We start from the raw sequence: 12,555 nt of genomic DNA, 5'->3' as shown, positions 1-12,555 counted from the left end.
ATTACATAAGATGGAGAAAAAAAATTCAAATTCTACAAGCGATCATATACATCTTTAATGCTTCACCCGGTTTCAATTTACTTGATAATCGCAGAATTGATGTGTCCAGTCTTAATAGCTAAAGTGATAATTAGGTAGAAAATGAAATAAAGAGAGAGGGGAAATCATTCTTGTGCACATTGACTGTGCAGGAATACTACAGTAAGATGGAGAGAAACAATGCTATAGTCAGAGTGGCCCTGGCTCAATGACCGTTCTGACTGGCACTGTTCCTTATAACACTGACCTCTCACTAGGATAAATTGTAATACCCACACAGCTGGTCTTTATTTCCACCTCAGTGGCAATGTAAATCACGAACATATTCTTGCTTTTCCCCTCAACCAATATATCCATGCCTACATACCTCAGTTAGTGAAACCAAAACTGAACCTGGGCAGAATTTCTCTCTTTGAAATCCGATTCGCGATCTCAACCTCCGACTTACTTGCTGTTCACCTGTTGCTGCAGTTCTTGAACTTTCTTGCACAGGTCTCCGGCTACCGGGTAGGCCTTCCCAACTTTGGTAAAAAGCGCGGCTACTTTGTCACTCCGGAGAAAACCAGCAGCCCGGCGTTTCAGCATGTAGAGCAGACAGGCCTCCACAACAGCTAGAATGGGAAGAAAGGAGGTTCTGTCAGTCCGCAGATTGCTTCCAGTTCACAGCCAATTAAAGAGGCCACTTCACCGAGAAAGTGAAGAGTATTCTTTTTTGTTTTGCAACCAGTTAAATGTCTTGTCCTGCAATTTTTATTTGCTAGATTTCCCGTGCTCACAGTTAATCTTGGGTCCTGAATGCAGTTGTTATATTTAATGGATAACCCGGCCTGTTTCTTTCAGGTTACCATTTCAAATAGACTGTCATGTATCTCACAAAACTGTACACAACTGTATCTTACCATGCTATACATGACTGTAACTAGAGATGACCTGTAACTACAAGCTTACCTTACCACCAGGGGTGCACTTGCAGGAGACACTGGATACCTGTCCCACACAGGTACATAAAGACAGGTCTCAGGCAAGTGTGGCATTCGAGAGCTGTGTAATAAAGGTGCAGGTCGTGAGTGACCTTGACTTCAGCATGTGCCTCGTGTGAGTCTGTACTGCAGGGACAGGACTTTACATAGACAAATCCAAGTCATTGTTACGACTGCAGTGTGTTGCTTTCTGTAAGGCAGATGATACGCAGTTTTGTAAGGATAGGAGTTTATACCATGTAGTGCGTAAAGTAGTCTTCTGCTGCCAAGGTGAAGCTGTGCCCTACACTATCTAACTACTATTAGGTAGACACTAGGTGTAATAATAGTTTAATTGCTCATCAAGTTGATTGATCAGCACTGGGGACAAACTGAAACCGAAGTCTGGTTATGAGATGAGCGAGAGGGTAGAGTTATTGTGCCGCAATCGGCGGTCAGCGGTGAAGCAAAGGTGTTCACTGCCGGCCCCGAAGAAAGCTGCCCACAGAGATCTCCGCGGCGAGAAGTTTGCCTTTTTCAATGTTCAATTGATTTCAGCGCTCTGTAGGGGGAATTCCCGAGTGTGATGCTGCAGTGACGTCAACAAGCAGCCAATCAAATTGCAGACTGGGAACCAGGAAGTGAAGAAGCAGCTTTTACCCGGACAAGAGATTGGGGCTCTCACATGGGGATAAGTTAGAATCTGAAATATCGGGAACAAACTTTCAAAAAGAAATACTTTTTTTTTTAAAGTTTCTTAAAAATTATAATTCTCACCATAATGGCGAAATTTGACACTCTGCTGTCAATACATTATTAAAAATCCCAGTTACACGTATTCCAACAAGGCATTTAATGGGGTATTTACCAGCAAAATTACTGTGGAAAAGCCCAAGTATTCTTCCGTTTCACTGATTGGCGGCAATGGGGGAGGGGGGTGGAGCCACTGTGAAGCCATTGTCGGAACAGTGAATGACTGACCGCACCAACCACACTGCTTTCTTGAAAAACTCATGTCGGCAGTGATAGTTTGAGAATTTCAAGAGTCGAATGTCACACGAGAACAAACTGAGTATTTTAGTTAAACCAGTTTCTCTGCCCCTCGAGCCTCTGAATTGCAATAAAAATACTTTATATGAAGTTATGTTTACTTTTATGAGCCAAGATTGAAATCGAAGAATCCTACAGCACAGAAGGAGGCTATTCGGCCCATCGTGTCTGTGCCGGCTCTTTGAAAGAGCTACAAGTCCCACACCCCTGCACTTTGCCCATCAGCCCTGCAAATATCTCCTTTGCAAGTAAATCTTACTCCAGATTTTCTACACACGCACACATACACAATTGCTCATCTGCTACATACAAGGCACGGGTAATAAAATGTGTTTCCAATAAACCTGTTCTTTTCTGTGAAAGACTGCAGAGAGGAACTCTGGAGTAGATGCACTGCAGCACCCCGTCAAGGCTTCCTAGACCGCTCCTCCCAAACCCATGACCACTATCACCTAGATGGACAAGGGCAGCAGGCGCATGGGAACACCAACACCTCCAAGTGAGGAAATAGATCGCTGTCCCTTCATGGACTCTGGGTCAAAATTCTGGAATTCCCTCCCTAACAGCACTGTGGGAGTATCTTCACCACACGGACTGCAGCGGTTCAAGTAGGCGGCTCACCACCACTTTCCCGAGGGCAATTGGGGATGGGCAATAAATGCTGGCTTTGTCAGTGACACCCACATCCCATGGAACGAATTTTAAAAAGTACGTGCAAAGAGCGTACTTTTTGCTATTCTGCACATTTATCAAAGTATTTCTCAGCATCATTAAAACATGTAGATCATGGAAAACACTGCAATTATCTTAATAATATGGCATTTAAAACATTGCCAAGCCTGCCCGCGCACCTCACACTCCAAAATGATTCTGTATTAAAAATACAAAGCATCCCAATTCCAAAATTGAACTGAACTCCAAATATTATTTGCTGTTTGGAATGACAAGGGAGTGACTGAGACACGCTCAGGACTTCCTGAAAGCTGAGATAATTATTCTTTGTTATTTACTGAGGTATTGGTCTCAAAAAGTTCCATATGGAAATATAATATTTAATATTAAAAGGACTCTTGTAATTGACCTATAATTAATTCTGGGTACACGGAATATTGATTTGGTCTTTTGTGTGTGATAATTTCAAATGAACAGAAACCTTCCATTGTTTCTAATACTTGACAGTATAATCTCAGAGGTTTGAAGTGGCAAGCAATTGCTGGTTAATGCAGCCGACTTTATCTCAATGCATATTTGAAGCATCTCTCTGTTTAATGGTTACGAATGTGGCTAGGCGAGAAACCTCAGCGCACATGACTGGAAAACTATCCATAATGACCACCTTTGGGGCCAACATCAGGTAGATTTACTAAAATGTATACTGGTGGCCTCCCAATATGGCTTCAAACAGGATTCATTGATTTTAGCTGCCAATTATTATATAGAGTCGTAACAGCACAGAAAGAGGCCATTCAGCCCATCGAGCCCATGCCGGCTCTCTGTAGAGCAATCTCGTCAGTCCCATTGCCCCGCTCTATCGCCAGAGCCCTGCAAGTTTATTTCCCTCAAGTGCCCATCCAATTTCCTTTTGAAATCATTGATCGTCTCCACTTCCACCACCCTCGTCGGCAGCGAGTTCCAGGTCATTACCGCTTACTGCGTAAAAAAGTTCTTCCTCACATCCCCCGTGTATCTCTTGCCTAAAACATTCGAGGACCTTCACTTCCTTCCCATCCCCACTGCCCAATATGTTCATTCAAAATCCTGTGCAGGTAAAGAGGATGATTATCTTCCAGTACAAGCGACAGATGTTATGACACCTCAGTCCAACCTTACACAGCACATGTCAACATTACAGGAACACAAGATAAGTGCAGGTGAGGAAGTGCTTTTGGCCCACCTCAGTTCAAACATCCAGAAACACCCTTGTCTTACTCTTACACGGATATACCTATTCCATATCCTTAACTTTCTTGTGTACCTCTAAGATATCAGATACCTTCTTTCCAACAACAAATTGCCTGTATATAGCATCTTTAGTATCAAAAAGTGCCCAAAGCCGCCTCTCCAGGAACAAATCTCCACAAAAAAAAAGACTTGCATTTATGTAGCGGCTTTCACGTCCACCGGACATCTCAAAGTGCTTCACAGCCAACAAAGTACTTTTTGAAGTGTAGTCACTGTTGTAATGTGGGAAATGCGGCAGCCAATTTGCACGCAGCAAACTCCCACAAACAGCAATGTGATAATGACCAGATAATTTGTTTGTGATGTTGATTGAGGGATAAGTATTGGCCAGGACACCAGGGATAACTCCCCTGCTCTTCTTCAAAATAGAGAGAGCAGACGGGGCCTCGGCTGAACACCCCGATTCACCGCCTCGATTCGAAACTCTGACCTCCAACTCTCGAGATTAGGTTGACAGCTCCCTCTCTGCACTGATTCTCCGAAGCACTTCCTATTAGTAGGGAAAGTGCGACATCCCAAGGCAAATTCCACAATTTTCTACTCTTGTCACATCATGTGACTTGTTAGAACACAAGAACATAAGAATTAGGAACAGGAGTAGGCCATCTAGCCCCTCGAGCCTGCTCCGCCATTCAATAAGATCATGGCTGATCTGGCCGTGGACTCAGCTCCACTTACCCGCCCTCTCCCCGTAACCCTTAATTCCCTTATTGGTTAAAAATCTATCTATCTGTGACTTGAATACATTCAATGAGCTAGCCTCAACTGCTTCCTTGGGCAGAGAATTCCACAGATTCATAACCCTCTGGGAGAAGAAATTCCTTCTCAACTCAGTTTTAAATTGGCTCCCCCATATTTTGAGGCTGTGCTCCCTAGTTCTAGTCTCCCCGACCCGTGGAAACAATCTCTCTGCCTGTATCTTGTCTATCCCTTTCATGATTTTAAATGTTTCTATAAAATCACCCCTCATCCTTCTGAACTTCAACGAGTAAAGACCCAGTCTACTCAATCTATCATCATAAGGTAACCCCCTCATCTCCGGAATCAGCCTAGTGAATCGTCTCTGTACCCCCTCCAAAGCCAGTATATCCTTCCTTAAGTAAGGTGACCAAAACTGCATGCAGTACTCCAGGTGCGGCCTTATCAATACCCTGTACAGTTGTTACGATAGCTCTTGTTCTAGCCAGAGGTCTCTCGATCTTTACAAAGACCTTTACTTTGTTGTGGGGTCGTTTTTGACCAACTTGGTTATATTACAACAACGACTACACTCAGGATGCACTAAAGTCGTGAAAAGCGTCAAATAAATGCAAGTTCTTTCTTTCTATTTTATTGTAGTGACTGCTGCTTTTAAATTAATTAGAATTTTTCCTGCTTTTAGCAGATTTTACACAATTGATGGTGATATTTTATTTTATGGATGGTGTTGGAATGTTTTAAGATTATTTAAAAAGTCAATCTTTCCCAACATTCCTTTTTTTTGGCATTTTTAGTGGGAGAGCAAATGTGAGAGAAAGAGCACTTAATCTCATCTCCATATATGAAACAACAGGTCTAGGGAACGGGATAAACATTTGGCCTCAGCACGTACTGTACTATAAACAACGCTTGTAGCACAGAGGCGAAGGATGGAAAGATTATAAGTTGCGGCCTCAGCCAATGTTCCCTCTCTCATCATCATCATAGGCAGTCCTTCGAAATCGAGGAAGATCTGCTTCCACTCTAAAAGTGAGTTCTCAGGTGACTGAACAGTCCAATATGGGAATTACAGTCCCTGTCGCAGGTGGGACAGACAGTGGTTGAAGGAAAGGGCGGGTGGGGAGTCTGGTTTGCCACACGTTCCTTCCGCTGCCTGCGCTTGATTTCTGCATGCTCTCGACGACGAGACTCGAGGTGCTCGGCGCTTTCCCGGATGCTCTTCCTTCTTCTCTAATTTTCTTTTGACCCACATGGCCCCTTAAACGGGTTGCGTGTGCGGTTTTTCTATTTAAGATCTGGCTCACCGAATGCGCGGGAACTGCTTCAGGGGAACATTGGCCACAGCTGACATGCAAATTACATAGTATGTAAGCACAGGGCAAGGTTGAATTATAACAACAACTTGTATTTATGTGTCAGCCGTGGCTCAGTGGATAGCACTCTCGCCTCTGAGTCAGAAGATTGTGGGTTCAAGTCCCACTCCAGGGGCTGGAGCACATAAGTCTAGGCTGACACTCCCAGTGCAGTGCTGAGGGAATGCTGCACTGTCGGAGGTGCTGTCTTTCGGATGAGATGTTAAACCGAGGCCCCGTCTGCTCTCTCAAGTGGACGTAACAGATCCCGTGGCATCATTTCAAAGAAGCCCAAGAGGAATTATTCCTGGTGTCCTGGCCAATATATTTATCCCTCAATTAACATTACAAAAAAAAACAGGTTATCTGGTCATTATCACATTGCTGTTTGTGGGAGCTTGCTGTGCGCAAATTGGCTGCCACTTTTCCTACATTACAACAGTGACTACACTTCAAAAGTACTGGCTGTAAAGCGCTGTGTGATCATGAAAGGTGCTATATAAATGCAAGTCTTTCTTTCTATCTTTCTGTTTACTTATATAGTACAAGAATAGGACCAGACCCCCATTAAGATTAAGACGTTCGAGGGTTAGGAGCAATGCAGCCGCGCGGAGGGCCTGGAGGCCGAGAGCTGGTCACTCCAGGACTTGTGTTGTTTTCTGACATCAGAGAGCATTCTCAGAGGTAGTCAGAGCCTTGAAACCAGGTTTGATTATTTGCATGTCATTTAATATAAATGGCAGACCAAATCAGTCACCCTAATAAAGCTTGTTATTATAAAAACCATTGGCACTTAACATTTTTTCTTTATTCGTTCATGGGATGAGGGCATTGCTGGCAAGGCCAGCATTTACTGCCCATCCCTAATTGCCCTTGGAAGGTGCTGGTGAGCTGCCTACATGAACCGCAGAGGGCAGTTAAATGTCAATCAGATTGCTGTGGGTCTGGAGTCACATGTGAGCCAGATCGGGTCAGGGCAGCAGATTTCCTTCCATAAAGGACATTATAACAACAACTTTCATTTATATAGTGCCATTAACATAAGAACATTAAAAATAGGAGCAGGAGTAGGCCATACGGCCTCTCGAGCCTGCTCCGCCATTCAATAAGATCATGGACTCAGCTCCACTTCCCTGCCCGCTCCCCATAACCCTTTATTCCCTTATCGCTCAAAAATCTGTCTACCTCCACCTTAAATATATTCAATGACCCAGCCTCCACAGCTTTCTGGGGCAGAGAATTCCACAGATTTACAACCTGTCGAGAGAAGAAATTTCTCCTCATCTCAGTTTTAAATGGGCAGCCCCTTATTCTAAGACTATGTCCCCTAGTTTTAGTTTCCCCTATGAGTGGAAATATCCTCTCTGCATTCACCTTCTCAAGCCCCTCATTATCTTATATGCTTCAATAAGATCACCTCTCATTCTTCTGAATTCCAATGAGTATAGGCCCAACCTACTCAACCTATCTTCATAAGTCAACCCCCTCATCTCTGGAATCAACCTAGTGAACCTTCTCTGAACAGCCTCCTATGCAAGTATATCCTTCCTTAATTAAGGAGACCAAAACTCTACGCAGTACTCCAGGTGTGGTCTGACCAACACCCTGTACAGTTGTAGCAGGACTTCTCTGCTTTTATACTCTATCCCCCTTGCAATAAAAGCCAACATTGCATTTGCCTTCCTGATTACTTGCTGTACCTGCATACTAACCTTTTGTGTTTCATGCACAAGGACCCCCAGGTCCCTCTGTACTGCAATTTTTCTCCATTTAAATTATAATTTGCTTTTCTATTTTTTCCTCACACTTTCCCACATTATACTCCATCTGCCAAATAGTTGCCCACTCACTTAGCCTGTCTATATCCGTTCGCAGATTTTTTGTGTCCTCCTCACAATTTGCTTTCCCACCCATCTTTGTATCATCAGCAAACTTGGCATCATCTAACCAGCAGTTCTTGATTCACCTCATCTTGTGCGGTCTTTCCAACCCCGATGCCCTGCACTTCTGGGCTTTATGGGGTTCAAATGGGTTATGGCCGTTTTTGAGGTGGTGTTACCGCCCGAGTGCTGATTTTAGTCGCTGGAGAAATACCACCAATGATGTCTCCGCAAGATCCTACAAGTCCCCTGGGAGGACAGGCGCACCAACATTAGCATCCTCGACCAGGCCAACATCCCCAGCATTGAAGCACTGACCACACTTGATCAGCCCCGCTGGGCAGGCCACATTGTCCGCGTGCTCGACACGAGACTCCTAAAGCAAGTGCTCTACTCGGAACTCCTTCACGGTAAACGAGCCAAAGATGAGCAGCGGAAACGTTACAAGGACACCCTCAATGCCTCCCTGATAAAGTGCGACATCCCCACTGACACCTGGGAGTCCCTGGCCAAAGACCGCTCTAAGTGGAGGAAGTGCATCCGGGGGCGCGCTGAGTACCTCGCGTCTCATCGCCGAGAGCATGCAGAAATCAAGCGCAGGCAGCGGAAAGTGCGTGCGGCAAACCAGTCCCACCCTCCCCTTCCCTCAACGACTGTCTGTCCCACCTGTGACAGAGTCTGTGGCTCTTGTATTGGATTGTTCAGCCATCAAAGAACTCACTTTAAGAGTGGAAGCAAGTTTTCCTCGATTCCGAGGCACTGCCTATGATGATGATGCTGATTTTAGCATTCGCGCAACCTCAAATTGCTAAATTCAGTTTTAACTTCCAAAGATGAGAGAGCAGTGCTAAAAGTGGAGTTGCACACCCATCCTCGGTGTCAACGGGGCGGAAAGCTCAGGAGACTGACTCAATTCCGCAACGGGAGGCTGCCGCCATGCTGGGGAAATAAAATGGGAAGAAAGGGAAATCATGCTTGACAAATCTTCTGGAATTTTTTGAGGATGTTTCCAGTAAAGTGGACAAAGGAGAACCAGTTGATGTGGTATATTTGGACTTTCAGAAGGCTTTCGACAAGGTCCCACACAAGAGATTAATGTGCAAAGTTAAAGCACATGGGATTGGGGGTAGTGTGCTGATGTGGATTGAGAACTGGTTGTCAGACAGGAAGCAAAGAGTAGGAGTAAACGGGTACTTTTCAGAATGGCAGGCAGTGACTAGTGGGGTACCGCAAGGTTCTGTGCTGGGGCCCCAGCTGTTTACATTGTACATTAATGATTTAGACGAGGGGATTAAATGCAGTATCTCCAAATTTGCGGATGACACTAAGTTGGGTGGCAGTGTGAGCTGCGAGGAGGATGCTATTAGGCTGCAGAGTGACTTGGATAGGTTAGGTGAGTGGGCAAATGCATGGCAGATGAAGTATAATGTGGATAAATGTGAGGTTATCCACTTTGGTGGTAAAAACAGAGAGACAGACTATTATCTGAATGGTGACAGATTAGGAAAAGGGGAGGTGCAACGAGACCTGGGTGTCATGGTACATCAGTCATTGAAGGTTGGCATGCAGGTACAGCAGGCGGTTAAGAAAGCAAATGGCATGTTGGCCTTCATAGCGAGGGGATTTGAGTACAGGGGCAGGGAGGTGTTGCTACAGTTGTACAGGGCCTTAGTGAGGCCACACCTGGAGTATTGTGTACAGTTTTGGTCTCCTAACTTGAGGAATGACATTCTTGCTATTGAGGGAGTGCAGCGAAGATTCACCAGACTGATTCCCGGGATGGTGGGACTGACCTATCAAGAAAGACTGGATCAACTGGGCTTGTATTCACTGGAGTTCAGAAGAATGAGAGGGGACCTCATGGAAACGTTTAAAATTCTGACGGGTTTAGACAGGTTAGATGCAGGAAGAATGTTCCCAATGTTGGGGAAGTCCAGAACCAGGGGTCACAGTCTGAGGATAAGGGGTAAGCCATTTAGGACCGAGATGAGGAGAAACTTCTTCACCCAGAGAGTGGTGAACCTGTGGAATTCTCTACCACAGAAAGTAGTTGAGGCCAATTCACTAAATATATTCAAAAGGGAGTTAGATGAAGTCCTTACTACTCGGGGGATCAAGGGGTATGGCGAGAAAGCAGGAAGGGGGTACTGAAGTTTCATGTTCAGCCATGAACTCATTGAATGGCGGTGCAGGCTAGAAGGGCCGAATGGCCTACTCCTGCACCTATTTTCTATGTTTCTATGTCTATATGTTTCTAAACAGGGAAACAAAAAAGAACAAACTTACACACACACACACACACTTCCCCACTCTTAAAACTCATGGAAACATGCAGAAAGAAATAAAGGGAAAAACTTTCTGGCTGATTCTGCCCAAGAACCGCTCTTTAACCACCACTTTTTTCAGGCTGTACGGCAGCCGTACAAAGCAAATGTCGTGACAGAGGCGTCAAAGAGGCAGTGTGCGCTGGATGATGTCACCACGCGGGTGGCGTTAGCTGGCGCACCGTTGCCACTTGGCGCCTCTGCTAAAGAGCTGACTCAATTTCAGCCAGGGCGTGGATGCCGCTTAACGACGACGGTCGGCCTTTGCCGCCCACCATCGGCGGTAACGGGCGGCGTCCACAACCCAATTTCGACCCCCAATTCAAACAAAAAAACAAAATGGTGATTCTGAAGGTGACCTTTCCTTAAGTCCACTTCAGATGCCATCTCCTTGAGAGTCAGATTTTTGACTGGAGATGTTGAGATAATCACACATTAAAGAGGCAAATTACAGGCCCACATGAATTCCTCTCAATCAAGTGTTTCCTGCATCGTGCCGCGAAGGTCACGTATCACATCTCGAGAAGTAATGTGTGAATTAAGATGGCTATGTAAAGGCTGATGCCATTTTTAAACAGAGACAATACAAAGAGGTGGCACCGATGCTGCTTGAGCACCTGAATACATGCTTAGAATTCACCACACGGCAAGTTCCTCATTTTGTCCGTCTTCTCTGGAGGAAGCACTTGGCAGGATAGACAGGGCCTTTCACAACAGAGAGGGAGGGGAGCCGGTGGGTTAGTCACCCTGCGTGTTATTGGCCATTTCAGGATACCAAATTCAAGGCACAGACACTAAGCCATTCCTCTCACTCAGGAAAGGTGGAGTAGGGTGGGCCTCTACTCATTAGAATTCAGAAATATGAGAGGTGATCTTATCGAAACGTGTAAGATTATGAGGGGGCTTGACAAGGTGGATGCAGAGAGGATGTTTCCACTGATAGGGGAGACGAGAACTATGGGGCATAATCTTAGAATAAGGGGCCGCCCATTTAAAACTGAGATGAGGAGGAATTTCTTCTCTCAGAGGGTTGTTAATCTGTGGAATTCTCTGCCCCAGAGAGCTGTGGAGGCTGGGTCACTGAATATATTTAAGGCGGAGATAGACAGATTTTTGAGCGATAAGTGAATAAAGGGTTATGGGGAGCAGGCAGGGAAGTGGACCTGAGTCCATGATCGTATTAAATAGTGGAGCAGGTTCGAGGGGCCGTATGGCCTACTCTTGCTCCTATTTCTTATGTTCTTATGAAACTGTGTATGACTTGGAGAGAGAAAATTTAACAACGGAGAGGAGCAAAAAAAAAAATGAACAATGGGAAGAGCGATAAACCCAGATTGGACATAGAGCTACGTAATTTGGACAAACATTCAGAACATTGGTTGTTGGATGTATGCGAAAATGTGAGCTGGTGAGGTCATGTCTAGTGGAAGCAAAATATCTCCAAAATCAAAATCAAAAATAGGATGCAAACCACCACTGCTGGGATGTCAAGTGGACAGAATGAGAAGCAGAACTAGGTGGCAGACTGGGAACGCCCCTCCTGTCTTATTTAAATATTGAACGCTGGGCCTTATTTGCTGTTAGAGGGACATTGTTGGTTTCAGTGGCTGCAGTGTTTTCCTATATAACAAGTCACCATGAGGAGCAAGTATTCTTGTGTTTTTAAATAACTGAATTTAAGTCCTTGGATCTGGCCTGTTTTCTGGTTGCCATATTGATTGTCCATCATTCTGACATACAGGGGGCAAAATTGCCCTACGACCTGATTGGGGGGCTGTAACACGAGATGCGCCCGGCACAGAAGTCCCGCCCCCGCCGCTGAATTGGGCTTACCGCCCCTCAAAGGAAGAGGGGCATGCTCCACTTCTTTTGGGGGCGGTTCCCGGGCACTCCTGGGGCGGTGAGGGAAGTGCTACGCGGAGACGCGCTTCAACGCCCCTCCCCTTCGCTTAAAGGGGAGGGCTGCTGCGCACTCTGCAAGGCCTCTGATGGCCTCCACTGGGCCACCTGGGACCGGGCCTGCAGCCCAGCACCCAAGACGGAGCGCCGGGCTGCACCACGGTGGCCTGGACCACCATCCTGGAGCCTTTAAGCAGTGCCCCGAGAGCCGGACGTCAGCCAACAGCTCCACCCGCGATGGCGTCAACGCCGGTTGCGAGGAGGGCTGGGACGTGGCACCGCCACAGCAGCGCCTCCGCAAACCCCCGGGAAATTTCCCAGGAGCCGGTAGCGCCTCCCTCCCCACCCCGGCGAAACATCTCCTCCACCGTACGGGGAGAGTGGGGGCGCT

At 46.0% G+C, this 12,555-nt stretch overlaps 1 protein-coding gene across 1 annotated transcript in view; it reads right to left on the bottom strand.

Annotated features, from left to right (window-relative positions):
* Positions 1-12,555, bottom strand: part of sgsm2 (small G protein signaling modulator 2) — a 99,676-nt gene that overhangs the window by 74,564 nt on the left and 12,557 nt on the right. Inside the window, exon 2 of the mRNA XM_070858010.1 lies at positions 488-650. Coding sequence (XP_070714111.1) covers positions 488-650 — 163 coding nt within the window. The remainder of the gene's footprint in view (positions 1-487; positions 651-12,555) is intronic.

The sequence above is a fragment of the Pristiophorus japonicus genome, chromosome 16, assembly GCF_044704955.1.
Source record: "Pristiophorus japonicus isolate sPriJap1 chromosome 16, sPriJap1.hap1, whole genome shotgun sequence".
Taxonomy (NCBI): domain Eukaryota; kingdom Metazoa; phylum Chordata; class Chondrichthyes; family Pristiophoridae; genus Pristiophorus; species Pristiophorus japonicus.
This window is presented reverse-complemented; position numbering and strand designations above follow the sequence as displayed.